Source organism: Orycteropus afer, unplaced genomic scaffold (genome assembly GCF_000298275.1).
Source record: "Orycteropus afer afer isolate SDZICR_OR568_19922 unplaced genomic scaffold, OryAfe1.0 scaffold00283, whole genome shotgun sequence".
NCBI classification, from domain to species: domain Eukaryota; kingdom Metazoa; phylum Chordata; class Mammalia; order Tubulidentata; family Orycteropodidae; genus Orycteropus; species Orycteropus afer.
The window spans coordinates 1873579-1891639 of NW_006921870.1; the positions used below are offsets into that span (position 1 = coordinate 1873579).

At 45.9% G+C, this 18061-nt stretch overlaps 1 protein-coding gene across 1 annotated transcript in view; it reads left to right on the forward strand.

Annotated features, from left to right (window-relative positions):
- NUP210 (nucleoporin 210) overlaps nucleotides 1-18061 on the forward strand; it is a 215141-nt gene that overhangs the window by 114164 nt on the left and 82916 nt on the right. Inside the window, exons 7-12 of the mRNA XM_007950623.1 lie at nucleotides 11627-11785; nucleotides 12348-12416; nucleotides 14069-14175; nucleotides 15154-15294; nucleotides 16156-16293; nucleotides 17314-17469. Coding sequence (XP_007948814.1) covers nucleotides 11627-11785; nucleotides 12348-12416; nucleotides 14069-14175; nucleotides 15154-15294; nucleotides 16156-16293; nucleotides 17314-17469 — 770 coding nt within the window. The remainder of the gene's footprint in view (nucleotides 1-11626; nucleotides 11786-12347; nucleotides 12417-14068; nucleotides 14176-15153; nucleotides 15295-16155; nucleotides 16294-17313; nucleotides 17470-18061) is intronic.

The window sequence follows — 18061 nt, forward strand, 5'->3', positions numbered from 1 at the left end:
GTACAGTGACTCTGTGTATTCCTTCCATCTTCTTTTGATGCTTCCTGCATCATTCAATATTTTTTCCATAGAATCTTTCAGTATTGCAACTTGAGGCTTAAATTTTTTTCTCAGTTCTTCCACCTTGAGAAATGAAAAGCGTGTTCTTCCCTTTTGGTTCTCTAACTCCAGGTCTTTGCATATTTCATTATAGTAATTGGCTTTGTCTGTTCAGGCTCCTTTTTGAAATTTCTGTTAGCTCTTTTATCTTGTCATTTCTTCCATTTGCTTTAGCTACTCTTCGCTCAAGGGCAAGTTCCAGAGTCTCTTCTGACAAACATTTTGGTCTTTTCTTCCTTTCTTGTCTTTATAATGACCTCTTGCTTTCTTCATGGATGATGTTTTTGATGTCATCCTATAATCCCTCTGGTTTTCTATCACTGGCATTCAATGAATGCTAAAAGGGCAAGGAGGCCACATATTCTGACCTCCTAGAACCCCACAAGAGGAAGGCAGAATCACCGTCAATAGCCCAAGGCCTATTACTGCAAGGCCAGACATGCTGCCTCCCTCCAGCCCTTTCACTAACCGTTCCTCCCTCTCTCCTGGGTTCAATAATTCACTGCAGTGGCCACACAGAACTCACAGATTATGAGGTTTATTAGGGAAGCACAAGGCTACAATTCGAATTCAGGAAAAATGCTCAGTCTCTCTCCTCAGCCCACCGTCTCTCAGCCAAGTCTCTCACAGTCTCTCCCCCAGCAGTGCATGTCCCTCGGTGTCTTACTCAACAATGCGTGTCTCTTGGATCTCTTTCCCAGCAGCACATGTCTCTTTCAGCAGCACATCTTCCTCAACCAGCAGTCAGAGAGAGTTCTGCCTCTAGGAGGCCTCCTTTTGAGCCCGGCAGAGTGGTCAAACTAGCCAATCATAGCATCAGAACTCTAAGCACCTGAGAGTGAGCCTCCCATAACATTGCATTGTGCCACACCCAACAGAAATAAGCCAGGTGGATAACATTTATAATCAGGAGCTCCTCAGTTGCTCATTCCACCATTGAGTTTACAATGACTTATGGGTAGAAAAGCTATACTGAGTAATTTACTATACTGCAATGCATCAAAGCTATTCTTTAAATGGTCTCTAAATTCAGGAGGGATATTATCAAGGTCATATTTTGGCTTTCCTGGACTTGTTTTAATTGTCTTCAACTTCAAGTTGAACTTGCATATGAGCAGTTGATGGTCTATTTCACTATCAGCTGTTGGCCTTGTTTTGGCCAAAGATACTGAACTTCTTCATTGCCTCTTGCCATAGATGTAGTCAATCTGATTCCTGTGTATTCAATCTGGTAAAGTCTACATGTTGCTTATGTTGTTGAAAAAAGGTATTTGCAATGAATAAGTTGTTGATCTTGCAAAATTCTACTGTGCAATCACCAGCGTTATTTCTGTCTCCAAGGCCATGTTTTCTAGCTACTGGTAACCCTTCTTTGTTTCCAACTTCTGCATTCCAGTCAGCAGTGGTGCCATTTAGGAGGCAGATAGGTACTTCAGCATACAGGTAACTTCCAGAGATGGATCCTAAAAGATGCTGCCTTGTTTAAAGTCATGCTCAGCTACAAGCAGCACATCTAGTTAGTTTTTTGGTGTGGCACAGTGCTTCGTATTTCAGAAGGCCAAGGAAGCCATGACTAGTGCCCTTCTGCCTCTGAGCCCCATTCTTGCTGGTGAGGGTTGAGCTAGTGGATGGGAGCTAGCACATGTTGCTGAGTGTCTGTGATGTGCTAGACAGGCACTGCTGGCCTTTGTGTGTGGCGTCCAGTCAGAGGTGGTGTGGGTGTCTGGAACATGATGTGGGATGTGCTGGACAGAGCCCAATGTGCACTCCAGGCTTGAGGAAAGCAGATGCTAAAATGACAGATTCAGCCACAGGTGTGGCTTCCTGAGACTCTAAAGGAGAAGGAGGCTCATGGGTACACTGAGACAGCATCCTAATGGGGAATGCAATGGGCTAGTGTGTTGAAGAACCAGAGATCAAAGGAACAGGGATTTCTCCAAAATATAACATTATACATAAACATGGACATGAAAGTGGCACTGCAACCTACAAGAAGAGGGTAGAAAAGGCAAGTTATTACTGGCAACATCTATGATTGAGCATTTTCTCTGTGTGTTGGGTCTGGTTCTAAGTGCTTTTCACATATAACCCACTTAACCCTCATTTTATAACCCAACAACCTGGGAGGTAGATTGATTTAATAAAAAGCTTTTAGAGTTTGTTTAATAAAGAGCTTAAAGAGTGATTTAATAAAGAGACTTTAAGAGCTCATTCTAAATCAGTTCAAGTATTGTGACCCGGAGACAGTATGCTTTCCAGGGTACCAAGAAATGGATTCTATTAAAACCCTCATTTTATAGATGAGAATAGAGCCCTGGTGGCAAAGTGGATAAAGAGTTTGGCTGCTAACCAAAAGGTTGGTGGTTTGAACCCATTACCCCTGCTCTGCAGGAAAAAGATGTGGCAGTCTGCTTTCTTAAAAATTTGTGAAACCCTTGGAAACCCTTTGAGGCATTTCTACTCTGTCCTAAAGGGTCACTATGAGTCAGAATTGATTTGACAGAAGAGGGTTTGGTTTTTGGTTTTGGTTTTCAGATGAGAACCACTACCTGTCAGTTTGTCACACTGTGATGCTTTGTGTGTTGCAGTGATGCTGGAAGCTGTGCCACCCCTACTTCAAATACCAGCAAGGTAGCCCTATGGTAGATAAGTTTCAGGGATCTTCCAGACTAACACAGACTAAGAAGAAAGGCCTGGCAATCTTCTTCAAAAAGTAGCCAATGAGGAGAACTCTATGGATCATAATAGAATACTATCTGATATACTGCTAGAAGATGAGTCTCCTAGGTTGGAAGACACTCAGAATACACATTGGTAGCAACAATGAACTTGAGCAGACCAATGACAGTGAAGATGGTGCAGGACCAGTAACATTTCATTCTATTTTACATGGGGTCACTGTGAGTTGGAACCAACTCAGTGGTAACTAACAACAACACTAGATGAGGATACTGAGGCATAGAGGGTCACAGAGCTGTTAGGCTCCTTGGCCCTAATCACCTCCAGAATGAAATCGAACTCTTTCTCTGCCCCTCCCACCCCAAAGAGGAAAAGGAGAAAAAGTACCTAGGATAACAAAAAGAGTTATATAGTTCTTCCACGGGCAGAACAGGTAGTCCTTGTGCATGTGGGACCAATGGGGGGACAAAATCTGATCACCTTGGTCCAAACAAAGAATAGCAGAGCTCATGTGGTTATGAGGGGTAGAAGGATTTAATGAAGGGCTATTAAGAACTCATCCCAAATTATTTCAAGTGCCATGGTCCCAAGGAATTATACTTCCCAGATATCTTAGTTCTTTAGTGCTACTATAATGAATCCCACAAGTGGATGGCTTTAACGAACACATTTATTTATTTTATCACAGATTAGGAGGCTAGAAGTCCAAATTCAGGACTCTGGCTCAAGGGGAAGGCTTTCTCTCTGTTAGCTCTGGAGGAAGGTCCTTGTCTCTAAGCTTCTGCTCCTGGGCAGTCTTCATGTGGGTTGACATTGCTCTTCCTCCATCTCTGCTTACTTGTTTACACTCTTCTATATCTCAAAAGATATTGACTCAAGATAAACCCTACACTAATCCTGCCTCATTAACATAACAAAGACAACCCACTCCGAAATGGGATTATAACCACAGGCATTAAAAAAAAAAACACCAAAGTCACTAGTGTGAAGTAGATCCTACTCATAGCGACCCCTCCTTGGGTTTCCAAGGTGGTATTACTATGGAAGTAGATTGTCCAGCTTTCCTTCTGAGGAGTAGATGGTGGGTTGAACTGTCAGCCATCTGGTTAGCAGTCAAATGCCTTAGGCACTTGACGCCACCAGAGCTCCCAACCAGGTTAAGATTTACAACATGTATTTTTTGAGTACAATTCAATCCGTAATGCCAGAGTACCACAAGAACTTGTGGTTTGATTGCTCACCTGTCATAGAAGCCAAATAATTGGAGCACACCAAAGACACTCAGGACAAGAAGTAAACAGATTGCCTCCCTTTCATTAGTGGGATAATGAGATGAAAAGTCCTCCAAAAAGTAAACACAGCTCCATGATTTATGTACTGTTGCAGTGGCACTGGAGTGGTCACCAAATGGATGAACGTAGAGAAGGAGGAGCCAACAGAGAGGTTCACCAGGATCATTTAAAAATGTTGTGGCAGAGGTGTCTGATCTCTAACTTCACAGATGGGGAAGAGCATCAAGATCAACCCCCTAAGGCTGATTCCTGTGAGGTGGAGGGTGTCTGATCTCTAACTTCACAGATAGGGAAGAGCATCAAGATCAACAGCCTAAGGCTGATTCCTGTGAGGTGGAGGTCAGATATACCTCCTCTCTCCAACCCTTTTACCAATCCTAACACTACCTGGGGAGCTCTGGTAGCATAGTGGCTAAGACACTTGCCTGCTAACCAGACGGCTGGCGGTTCAAACCCACCAGCCACTCCTCGGAAGGAAAGTTGGGCAATCCTACTTCCATAGTGATACTGCCTCGGAAACCCAAGGAGAGGTCGCTATGAGTCGGGGCCGACTCGATGACAAACAACAACAACAACAACAACAACACTACCTGAGGAGCTCTAGTAGCATAGTGCCTAAGGCACTTGACTGCTAACCAGAAGGCTGGAGGTTCAAACCCACCAGCCATTCCTCAGAAGGAAGATGGGGCAACCTACTTCCGTAGTGATACTGCCTCGGAAACCCAAGGAGGGGTCGCTATGAGTCCCCTGTGAGTCTGGTCTGACTTGATGGCACATAACAACAACAACAATACCTGTCCTTCCCACAGCACTATCTACTTCTCTCCTGGGTTCAATGATTCATTGCAGTGGCTACACTGAACTCACAGACAATAGTCAAGATTATGAGGTTTATTTGGGAAGTAACAAGTTATAATTCAGGATCAGGAAGGACCCAGGAAACAGTTCTTTGATTAGGGCAGCCTCTTCTCAGCTGTGTCAACAGGCACACCTCTCTCTGGCCCTCAGGTCCTTGGGCTGGCTCTGCCTGAGCCCTGCTTGGGCAAAGTGTTACGAAGCTTTTTCAAAAATCCAAACTCACTGCAGTCGAGTGGGATCTGACTCATAGCGACCCCTTGTTTTCAAGGCAGTATCACTACAGAGGTAGATTGCCCAATCTTCCTTGCGAGGAGTGGCTGGTGGGTTTGAACTGCCAGTTTTCTGGTTAGCGGTCAAATGCCTTAGGCACTATGTCACCACTAAGCTCTTTAGCTCTGCCAATAAATGCCCAAAGATTCTGCCAGTAAGCCTTGACCCAAAGGTGCTCAACTCTCTGAGTGGGTTTGCGAGCCTAATTTTGCCAAGTGCCTGGAGATAAACCTCGCTCTCCCAGCAGGTCTTCTGCCTAAAGGTGCTCAGCTCTCTTGTTCTGTGGGCTGGAAATCCCACTGTGCCATCTCACACTGGTCTCCTGGCTGTCACTATTTCTCTGCCACTACTTCTTGCCATCTCTTGCTATCTCCAGTGTTACAGCTTCCCTGAGTCTAAGAGGTTCTCAGCGTGGGAATCATAGGTCCAAAGGATGTGCTCCACTCGTGTCTCTTTTTCTTGGTGGTAGTCAGATCCACTTTTTCTGCCTCTGGAATGGCACATTTTAAGCCTTGTAGGATGGCAAAACTGACCCATTCCGTCCTTAGGGTTCCATATACCTTATTTGCATGGTCCCACCCCCAGAAGAATGCCAGTACACCGTATTTGCATTATTAGCAAGCTATCCAATCCCGTTGGTGGGCCACAAATACTTTGCATAGTCCCACCCAGTTATTTGGTAGGAGTTACAAAGAATTTAAGTAATTCATTATATTACAGCATGCATATGGAAACTCACTGTTCATTTTTTATGATATATATATTTTTTAATTTAGACGTAATTCTTATCACTAATTTTTAGTAGGTTTACTGGTCAGAAAAGTCAGGAATTATGTCTTTACAGGAGTCTTGAGTTCAACAAGGAACCTACTCATCTTGCACGACATACTGCACTTACTCATATGCTGGATGATTAATTATAACCCAAAATTCATCATTTACATATTTTTTTTACTTTCAGTTTTCCTTCCTTACAAAAGTGTTTTTTTTTTTTTTTTTCTTTCCTTCCATATTTTTGTTTTCTTTATGTTTGCTTTCTATTTTGTGGGGAGGGGGTGGCTTCCTTTCTTTTGAGCACCTACTCTGCCATTCCTGTGCTGGTATTGGGTATTCAGTGGTCAGCAGGGCTGCTGAGCTCCCAATCCAGGGGACCAGGAAACGGCTGGTTCAGTACTGAACCTATGAGCACACGTCACAGTGGAGGTGAGTCAGGGGAGGAGCTCTGTGAGCTTGTCACCTGGAAAGTAGTGGTTCTAGTGGGGGCCATGGTTCTTTATCCTCAAACCTGTTTGGTGTTTGGATTGGTTGACTACATATGGCACAATCACAAATGCAGGAACAATATGCTGGCTGACAAATTCAGTATCTGGAAAGGGCTTGAGTGGTGGAAATTGCTGAGATAAAATGTGCTGAGGTTCAGAAAACCACTGCATGAACACGTGTTGGTTGGGATTCATATGTTTAAGGGACATGGAGTCCAGTGCACAGGTGAGCTGTGGCTGCCCAGGACTAATGTATCCTGGCTCTACCCTAGTCTAGGTTTGAATTCCTAGGCTACTGCCTCAGAGGGGCCAACCTGACAGCTCTGTCTGAAGAAACTCTCACCCAAAATCTAGCACAAGGAGGAAGTGAGTTCCCCATCACCATTGGCTCAGACCCAACTCCCTAGGAATTCTCTGGTCATCTTGGAGCTTATGTGGGTGGTAGTGGGGACTCTGGCAATTAGAAGACCAGCCAGGGTCTCTGACAAGACGAGAGGGGTCAGAGATGTGTCTTATAAAGAAATATAGGCTGCTTGGTCTAGAGAAGGAGAGCATTGGGGACACTCATTTGCTGCCCCAGACAGGAGCAGCCTGCCTCTGTCCGTGGTCAAAGAGGCTGGAGCAAGGAACTGAAGCCTTTTACAGATGTTAAAGACTTCTGTATTCAGTTCTTGTGAGGTATCTAAGGAAGTTATGGGAGATGTCTAAGGAGTCTACCAAATAAGCTCTGTATTTTCATGGTCTTAGGGTTTTGTAGTAAACCCAAGGAGGGGTCGCTATGAGTCGGGTTTGACTCGACGGCACATAACAACAACAACAACAACAACAACAACAACAGGGTTTTGTAAAGAGGGTTACAGCTGTGTTATGCAAGATGCATAGAAAGTCAGTCAGTATATTCTGTTCCAAAGGGGCTTTCCTCTTTGGAAAACTTGCAGGCAAAAAGGGGGGTGAGCTAGTGCTTCATAAGGCCACATGAAGTAGTGTCACTTTACTGAGAAATTGCATAGCTTTATTATGACATTTATCCTATAGCACTGCTGCCATATTCTAAACATGGGGTATATCTGTGAGAATCTCAGTCTCGTTGTGCTGGGCTTTGCGTAGTTATAGATGAAGAAATGGGCTGTCAATACTCCCAAAGGTCCCCAAGCACCAGAGGCCATCAGCAACACCTAGGAGGCTTGTTAAACCAGGAGAGTGTGAGGCATCAGGTCTAGGATGGGGCCAGTTTTTTGCAGCTTCCTGGTGATGCTGATGGTCTGGGGAATGTCCTTTGAGAACCCTCTTCTGGTGCCAATTACTGGGGACCTGATTCCTAGGGATTCTGAAAAGGCTTTAGCTGAAACTCCTCTAGGAGCTTTGACATGGTGCCATTTATACCAGACCTTGAATTGGGATCCAGAGATGGAAGGGTAGATGAGTGAGTGGGGACATTGGCTGCAGTCCTCTGGGTCCTCTTTCCTCTCCTTTACTGGAGGGGTGGCACATGGCCACATCTGTCCACTGAGCAAGTACATTCCCGGATAGGAAATTCTGAGAACTCAGTAGCCAGAAACCACACTCACTGCCATCTAGTCAGTTCTGACTCATAGCAATCCCCATTGGGTTTCCAAGGCTGTATATCTTTCTGAAATTGACTGAACTTGCAATCAAGATGTGTTAATTATCACTGGTGACTGGAATGCAAAAGTTGGAAACAAAGAAGAATCACCAGTAGTTGGAAAACTTGGCCTTGGTGACAGAAATAATGCTGGAACTTGCATGGTAGAATTTTGCAAGACCAGCGACTTGTTCATTGCAAACACCTTTTTTCAACAACACATACGGTGACTGTACACACGGACTTCACCAGATGGAACACACAGGAATCAGATTGACTACATCTGTGGCAAGAGATGATGGAAAAGCTCAATATCTTCAGCCAAAACCAGGCCAGGAGCTGATTGTGGAACAGACCATCAACTGTGCATATGCAAGTTCAACTTGAAGTTAAAGACAATTAAAACAAGTCCACAAGAGCCAAAATATGATCTAGAATATATACCTCCTGAATTTAGAGACCATCTGAAGAATAGATTTGATGCATTGAACACCACTGACCAGAAACCAGATGAATTGTGGGATGACATCAAGAGCATCATTCATGAAGAAAGCAAGAGGTCACTAAAAAGACAACAAAAGAAGAGATGAACAAAATGGATGACAGAAGGGACTCTGAAACTTGCTCTTGAGTGGAGAGTAGCTAAAGCAAATGGAAGAAATGACAGGATAAAAAAATTGATCCAAAGAGTTCAAAGAGCAGCTCGAGGAGACAAGCCAGTTACTATAATGAAATGTGCAAAGACCTGGAGTTAGAAAACCAAAAGGCAAGAACATGTTCAGCATTTCTCAAGCTGAAAGAATTGAGGAAAAAATTTAAGCCTCGAGTTGCAATATTGAAAGATTCTAAGGGGAAAACATTGAATCATGCAGGGAACATCAAAAGAAGATGAAAGGAATACACAGAGTCACTGTACCAAAAAGAACTGGTCGATCTTCATCCATTTCTGGAGGTGGCATATGATCTAGAACCAATGGTACTGAAGGAGGAAGTCGAAGCTGCAGTGAAGGAATTGGCGAAGAACAAGGCTCTGGGAATTGACAGAATACCCATTGAGATATTTCAACAAACAGATGCCGCACTGGAGGCACTCACTCGGTTATGCCAAGAGATTTGGAAGACAGCTGCCTGGCCTACTGACTGGAAGAGATCCGTATTTGTACCCATTCCAAAGAAAGGTGATCCCACAGAATGTGGAAATTATCGAACAATATCATTAATATTGCATGCAAGCAAGATCTTACTGAAAATAATTCAAAAACGGTTGCAGCTGTATATTGATAGAGAACTTCCAGAGGTGCAAGCTGGATTCAGAAGAGGACATGGAACAAGGGATATCGTAACTGTTGTCAGATGGATCTTGGCTCAAGGCAAAGAATACCAGAAAGATGTTTACTTGTGTTTTATTGACTATGCAAAGGCATTTGATTGTGTGGATCATGACAAATTACGGATAACATTGAGAAGAATGGGAATTCCTGAACACTTGATTGTACTCATGAGGAACCTATACCTTGACCAGTAGGCTGTCATTCGACTGGAACAAGGTGACACTACATGGTTTAAAATCAGGAAGGGAGTGTGTCAGGGTTGTATCCTTTCCCTATACTTCTTCAATCTATATGCTGAGCAAATAATCTGAGAAGCTGGACTATATGAAGAAAAACATGGCATCAGGATTGGAGGAAGAGTCATTAATAACCTGAGATACTCTGATGATACAACTTTGCTTGCTGAAAGTGAGGATGACTTAAGGCACTTATTGATGAAGATTGAGGAGCACAGTCTGCAGTATGGATTACATCTCAATAGAAAGAAGACAAAAATCCTCACAACTGGACCAATAAGCAACATCACGATAAATGGAGAAAAGATTGAGGTTGTCAAAGAAATCACCTTGCTTGGTTCTACAATCGAGGCCAATGGAATCAGCAGTCAGGACATTAGACAATGTGTAGCACTGGGCAGATCAGCTGTGAAGGAACTCTTTCAAGTGCTGAGGAGCAAGGATGTCTCCTTGAGGACTCAGGTACACCTGACACAGCCATGATATTTCCAGTCGCCTCGTATGCATGTGAGAGCTGGACAATGAATAAGGAAGACCGAAGAAGGGTTGATGCTTTTGAGTTGTGGTGCTGGCGAAGAATGCTGAAGGCACCATGGACTGCCAAAAGAACTAATAGATCTTTCCTGGAGGAAGTGCAGCTGAGATGCTCCTTGGAAGCGAGGATGGCCAGACTTCATCTCACCTACTTTGGTCATGTTGTCAGAGGGGACTATTCCCTGGAGAAGGATGTCATGCTTGGTAAGGTGGAGGGTCGACAAAAGAGGGGAAGGCCTTCGATGAGATGGATTGACACAGTGGCTGTGACAATGGGCTCAAGTATAGCAAGGATCACGGAGCTGGTATGGGATCGGGCAGTGTTTTGTTCTGCTGTGCATGGTTCGCTATGAGTCGGAAGCAACTTGACAGCACTTAACAACAACAACATATCTTTCTGGAAGTAGATTGTCCCATCTTCCTTCTGTGGAGCAGCTGTTGGGTTTCAACCTCTGACCTTCTGGTTAGTAGCCAAATACTTTTTGCACTATGCCACCAGACTTCTAAGGTGAGTCCTGGCTTTGCTGTTGAGCTGGCTGTGTGGCCTTGAGCATGTCCTCAGCTTGGTTTTGACAGTCCGCCATCTCTAAAATGTGGGCATGAGTAGTGACTATTTTAGAGTTGTGGAGGGATGCTTACAAAGCACCTAGCACGGGCCTCACACATCTTGATTTCCCAGTCAGTGATAGCCATCTGCTACCCAAAATCCAGTAGTCTCTGCCTACCAGGTGAGGAGGAGTGCGTAGACATGATGGTGGGTTTTAGGGAACTTATTATTTCCCTTGAGAAGATAGTCTCCATCTGGGCTCAGGTCAAGTGAGCTCTTCTCCTCAGAAAAAAAAAAAAGAGGAAAAGAGTGCTACTTGAGGTAGTACTGAGCAAGGAAAGGTTGATGGATGATGAGATTAGCAACAGTCAGTTCTTTGCAAATTTTAGATCCAGCTCTGGAAATCCAGTGGGAGATCATTGACCAGAGCCTTTTAGAAGCCTCTAGAGGCCAGATGGGTCCAGGGTGGCCGTGATGACCCTATTTCAGAAGCAAAGAGTCCACTTATTTCTGTGAAAGTTCCCTGCAGTGATGGACAGAAATGGGTCTAATGTTAGTATTCTCTAAGCAGCAGGCAATTTTAGTCAGAGACTGCAGTTAATTTAAAAGGGGGGAAAAAAAAAAAGAAGGCAGACTCATTGCTTCTGAAAAATCACAGAGTGGTAGTTTTGTCTACAGGTATGGAGAATAATTTTTAAAACTGAAAAAAAAAAAAGTAAGCAAAAATATCTAGCAGCTATACTGACAGCAAGGTCCAGAGATTTGAGGTGTATGTGTGTATGATGCTGGTACATTGGCTTCTAATGATTCATTGGTTCTCTTTCCCCTCCTCCCTTTTCCCCTGCTCTCCTCTTTTTTTTCCCTTTCCTATCTCTCTCTTCCTCTCCTTTTTCTTCATTGTTTTTGGGTGGCCAGAACTCGTGATGCCCTCCGACCAGTATGAGCTACAGCTTCAGAACAACATCCTAGCTGCTGAGGGAGACTCAGCCTGGCCTGTAGCTGTCTTGGCCCAGGAGACATCCACCGTCACCGCATTGCAGCTGGGACAGAGCAACCTTGTCCTTGGCCACAGGAGTATCCTCTTAACCTGGCCTGTGTGTTCACATATGTATGTCATGTGTACAAGGGATCTGTTTTTCTAAAATCTCCCTGAAAGCTAGGCTTAAACTAAAAATAGCCCTGTTTTTCCCCAGTGGTCTGAAACTCTGAAAAACCTGAAATAGCAACACCGCTGAGTGGAATTGCTCACCTCCGCAGATGAGTCACAGAGAAGCTCCCAGAGGTGGGAGCCTGGTGGGAGCAGAGCGTCACTCCCAGCTTCCGGAGACTTCTCACAGAGGGTGGCTGGCTCAGGTTGTTTCCACACTGGTCTGTGGGTGGTTGATGTTCTAGACTTGTCCATGAGTCCACCGGGTCTCCAGGGCCTCTGGCAAAGATTTCCTTTGGCCAGTGTTGGAATTGTGGTGTGTCCTTTGATTCTGGAAAATGGTGCTGCTCCACTTGGCCTGAGCCAATGGGTTGCATTCCCTCTTTTTTCTTTGTGTTATCTTGACAGTCATCAAGCCATGGGAACCAAGCTCAGAACTGCTGCTGAGTTATTTGCTAATTGTGTATTTTCCCTTAACTAAGACCACAGGTATCCGCATGCAAGGGGCTTCCAGGTTACCCAACAGCACAATTTACGTAGTTGAACCTGGATACCTGGGTGAGTGTTGGCCTCCTTGGTCCTTCCAGGTGTTATTCCTTTGTGATACAATGATTTAAAAATAAATGAAAGAGGAGGGAAAGCAACAGGCTGACATAAAATGCCTTACTCTAGGGTCATCGCCATCACCTATGAGGCCTGGGGACATCAGCCCTTCATTCCCACTTGGAAGGCTGCTCAGCTACCCTTTCTTATCAGTGTGTAGAAAAAGGAGGGCTAAGGGAGCTTAGGCCAATGGAGCTTAACCTACTCCCCAGGGGCCAGTAGTATCCCATAGCTCTGTGTGAGGCTGTCCTGGTGTGACTGCATTAACCTACTGGCTCTGGAAAGGAGGTCAGACACATGGAAGATATAGAAGCATCCTCTCCAGAAATCCCCAGGGTCACTAGTAGAACACTGAGGCCCCTTTACGGGTGCCTGAGATTTGAGAAAAAGGAGGTTAGGGTCATCCTTTGGCTTAAGCTGGGGCAGTTGGAGCAGAGGAGTGGGCTGGGGCAGAGTGATGGAGGGCTTTGTCTCCTCTTGATTTCTATAACCAGGCTTTGTCCAGACCTGATAGTACTATGAACACTGGGGGGGGGGGTGGTGTCCAGGGGTCAGCTCAATTATATGGGAACCTGTAAGGTAAGTGTATATAGGAGCCTATAAGGTAAGTTGGAAGATACCTTGGTAGGGAAGTGGGGGATATTTGTCCAAAAGAGAAGGGAGGAATCCATAGCAATGAGGACCAGGGTGGCACAACCAAGTCCCAGAAGCTGCTGTAACAGCAGGCTAAGACATGCTGGAGACACGCTTGTCCTTCTGGGTCTGCATTGCAACACTTTCTTTGGTCTGAGTTGACTCACCTGTTGAGTGTACTGAAGCAGCTCAGTCAAGATAGTGTTTGACTAGGAACAGCAGAATCCCAAGGGTGTCTTGGTCACTGCCACCGGAGAAGTTATTTGGCGTGGAACTAAGGTTATTACCTCTGACGATGTAGTAGCACTTGGTAGAATGGCCCTTTGTGCTTTCTTGATACTGTACAAGCCATGCTGGGTACTGGAGTTCCCAGGGAAATAAGATGAACTCCTTTCCTTGATTTGGAGGCTCAGGGAACCAGCAAACCAAGGCAGCAGCAGAATAGTCATAAATAGTTCATAAATAAGCACAGGGGACTGGTTTCAGGGAGATGATATTTGAAGTCATTTTCTCTGGGGGAGCTTTTTTAAGGGAAGGGCATTACTGGCAAATGAAATAGCCCATGCAGTGGTGTGGGATGGGAAAGGAAAGTACATGGTTTCATGGGGCAGTAAGGTATAGTGAGCACCTTGTGTGTGAGCAGAAGGCAGAGAGACCTGGCCAAGCAGGTATATATGGGGAGGGCTTCTGGTATCATGTGAGTGCTTAGACTTGCCTGTGGACAGGATACAGTGTGATGAGCAACTTAGCAGTCAAGGTGAAATATGTTTATCATTGGTCCCCATGAGCCTGCAAAGTTGGCTCAAGGCACAAAGCCTCACTCTGTGCCACACCTGGGCATTGTCCAAGGAGGATGGCCTTGCCTCTTGGCTATGGGGGCCAGATGAGAGGTTCTGGACTCCAAGCTTGGTCCCAACCTCTCTATTGTTGCCCTGTTGTCTGAATGGTCAGGCTCTACCACTTGCCTGTTATAGGATTTACGATTCACCCTGGTGACCGGTGGGTGCTTGAGACAGGCTGCCTTTACGAGGTAACCATTGATGTGTTTGGCAAGTCCAGCAACAAGATCTACTTGTCGGATGTAAGTGCCTACCTCAGGTCCTGGGGTGGGTGGTGGGTACCTCTTCCAGAACTGCTGCCCAAGGAGCAGCCCCAGAGTATCAGGAGTCTCCAGGAAGGCAGGCAGACAGGTGAGTGTATGGCATTGGAATCCTTGGCATCATAATGAAGCTGCTGAGTCTGTGGGAAACAGGGTTGAGGGCTCTGTGGGTCATCTCAAGACCTTGTAAGCCTGTGAGTCTATAGGCTGCAGCCATGCCAGGAGACATGCTTATGGACTAGAGGGAGGAGATGCTTCAAGGACCAGGAACAGAGGGAGATGGGGGCTCTGCCAGTTGTTGTCTTCCTTCTTCAGACTGAAGGCGTCAGCACGGGGAATCCATTTTGCCTGCTCTGCAGAGGGTCAGGGAGCACTCAGCCTACTCCCCAGGGGCCGGTAGTATCCCATAGCTCTGCCTGAGGCTGTCCTGGTGTGATTGCATTAACCTACTGGCTCTGGAAAGGAGGTCAGACACATGGAAGATATAGAAGCATCCTCTCCAGAAATCCCCAGGGTCACTAGTAGAACACTGAGGCCCCTTTACGGGTGCCTGAGATTTGAGAAAAAGGAGGTTAGGTCATCCTTTGGCTTCTTTGTAGAAGTTATTGCTTCTTTCCTGTTAGTAGACAAACACTGGGTCCATCACCATTTTTTTTTTTTTTTTTTTTTAATGATTTCCTTTGTAAGACCTCATGGGGCTAAGAAAGTTGATGGTTGGGTAAGCACCACAAGGGTCACCATAACAGTAGTGCCAGGCCCTATAGGAGGGCAGCCTGCAGGAGCCCACAGGGAAAGTTCAGCAAAGCTCAGTTCTAGGTGGGCAGGGGCTCAGCTGTGTGCCCTTCCCCATGCTGGGCCTGGTTTGGCTGCTGTTTGGGGTCCTGTTGCTACTTTATTGCATTCTGACTTTCTTTGTGTCACCCCAGAAGCACCTCTCATCTGCCCTGCCTTGCCTTCCAGAACATCCGAATTGAAACCATGTTTCCTCCAGACTTCTTTGAAGTGCTCTCATCCTCCCGGAATGGATCATACCATCACATCAGAGCCATAAAGAGGGGCCAAACGACTATCAGTGCAGCCCTCACCTCCGTGGTGGATCAGGCACGACAGCCCCGCCCTCACTCGCTGTTGGAGCCCCAGCTCAGTCCTAGTTGAGCTGCCTTCACTCATGCCTAGAGCTCTCCACCCTCTGTGGATTCATTACTGTACAGGAGGCCCTGCGTAGTGTGGGCTCTGGACTCTTCTGCATAGATCCTGGGCTGGAGTGCCCCTCTTCCTTGTCAAGTAAAACTCAGCTGGTTCTTCCTAGGATTGGGGATAGGAACCCTTATTTTGGGAAAAAGCATACTGATCTGGGGCCAGCAAGGGACCAGTGTGTCCAAATTCACCCTAACCAGGTGACACCATCATCATCCCTTTGGCTGTTTGGGCTTCTGGGTCCTTCCAGTCCTTATTTTTTGGTATTTAAAAGGCCAATCACCTTCAGGTTGGAGCTGTGTTTTACTGATTGGGAAATTGGCCCAGGTTTTCATATTCTTCTACCCTGCATAAAACCTTTCCCAAAGCATCCAGATGTAGCAGATAAAAACGGTTTTGGACAGACACAGATTTCCATCAAAATCTGATACTTCATTTGTGGAGACATTGGGCAGGTTGCTTTAGGTCTGTGAGTCTCAGTTTCTCCATCTGTAGAGCAGGGATAATCACTTTCACCCTGTCAGGGGTGCTGGGGAGGATCTAGTCAGGAAGCATCTGTTTGTATGGCCATCACAGACCCATGGAGGGCCATCCATGGAGACCCAGCAAGCCACAGCAACTCTGGTGTCTCCCTTTCCAACCTCCCATAGTCACAGCATCTTCCTCTATGACCTGACCCCAGGGAAAGGAGGGTCTGGGTCACTGGAGCAGAATTTGCTAAGGATCTAGTTGTCATGATGACTTGGGTGCCTTATCCCATTGTAGGATGGAGGAGTCCACACATTACAGGTGCCTGTGTGGAATCAGCAGGAGGTGGAAATTCATATCCCCATCACCCTCTTCCCGAGCATCTTGACATTTCCATGGCAACCAAAGACAGGCGCCTACAAGTACACAATACAGGTAACCATGGGACCTCACCTCTGGGTGCTTTCCTAGGGGTGTTCCATGGGATTTTGTTTTTTTGTCTACTTGATTCCTTCTAATATTTCCCTCTGATGGTTGAAAATAATTTAAAATCAGCAACACTTTCAGTTTTCTGAGGTCTCCATCAGAGCAATGGATTTTGGTAATGTGGTCAGAAACCCAAAAAACTAAAAAATAGAGATAAGAAAGCTTAATAAAGCAAGCCTGGAACACAGAGTTGACTTCCCCTTACATTCTCACCTTTGTTTCTCTAAAAAATACTATTTTCTAAAAGTAGTACAAACATCCTTAGAGAGAAACTTGGAATTTAAGGGATCACATGTCCAGCCCCATCACATACCATATACTATTTGTCTTTGGTATCCATGTTGCCATACATGTCAATTCAGACAGGCAGGAACCCTGGGGCCCACACACCCCTGTCTATCCTTGGCAGGAACAGTACCATCAGTTGCTGTTTGTCATATCTTTGCACTGGTACTTGCTGTGTGTCACCTTCCTGGCCCTTTTGGGGGTCTGGGTGGTGACCACTGATCTGGGAAGGACATAGGCTATCATGTATTTAACAGCAGATGACTAAGAGCGGGCACGGGTTGGGGTGAATGTGTGAGGAGGAAGTGCTGTCTCCCTGGTCATGGAACAACTTGGACTTCACCCTGTACCTGGCTTCATGGCAGTGTTTTCCACTCCATCCTGAGCTCTGGAGGGGCCACGAGGTCTGGGACCACTGTTGATGGGTGTGGATGATGCATATCAGTCACAAGATCCTCAAAAGTATGGGGACCAGAAACTAGGCAGAATAGAGAGATGGAGGGGCCAAGGAGCCTGCCAGCAGATGGTGGGCCAATGCCACATTTCTCCATGGGATGGGGAGGTACCAACCTTGTGCTTGTGTGTATTTGTACATGTGCATGCTCCTGTTTTTTTCTTCTACCCTGTGGCTCCCTCATGCAGAGACTGGGACAGGCAGGCTGATCTGATGTTTTTACTCCCTAGGCCCATGGTGGGAGTGGGAATTTCAGCTGGTCTTCATCAAGCTCTGTGGTTGCCGTGGTCACTGTTAAGGGTGTGATGACCACAGGCAGTGACACTGGACTCAGTGTGATCCAGGCCCATGATGTGCAGAACCCACTGCATTTTGGTGAGATGAAGGTATGACCTCAGAGGCTGGGACAGCCCATGGTGGGAGGCTTGGAATAGTGGTCTCGGCTTCCCCCTTTTAGCCAACCCTCCAACATAATTCAGAAACACTCAGTGCTCTGTCTTATACTTGGTGGTGGTGACAGGAGGGGTTGTCAAGTCCCAGCCCTGCCCTCAAGGAGCACACTACATTATCAAGGAGACAACACCTGAGTGTTAGGGTCCATCAGATGAGAATAGACCTGGAAGGGCCAGCACCAGGATAAAAGGAGGCCAGAGAAGGCAGGAGGAACAAGATAATCAAAAGAATAATTACAGAAAATTTTCAGAAAGGAGAGAGATGGATCTTCAGATTGGAAGAGCCACTGAGTGTCGGATTATAAATTGCATTTCACAATGAAAGGAAAGTTATCAGATGCCTTTCCTCTCATTACCATTCAGATACTAAATCCCTACACCTGCCATTTGATTCTGAGTGATGTGGGACCAACTTGCAAAGCAGTAGCAGCATGTTGGGGTGATCACCTGTAGCTGAGCCCCTAGGAGCCCAATCTGCTGACCTCCTGACATCACCACCTACCTGACTGCCTGACTCTGACCTCAA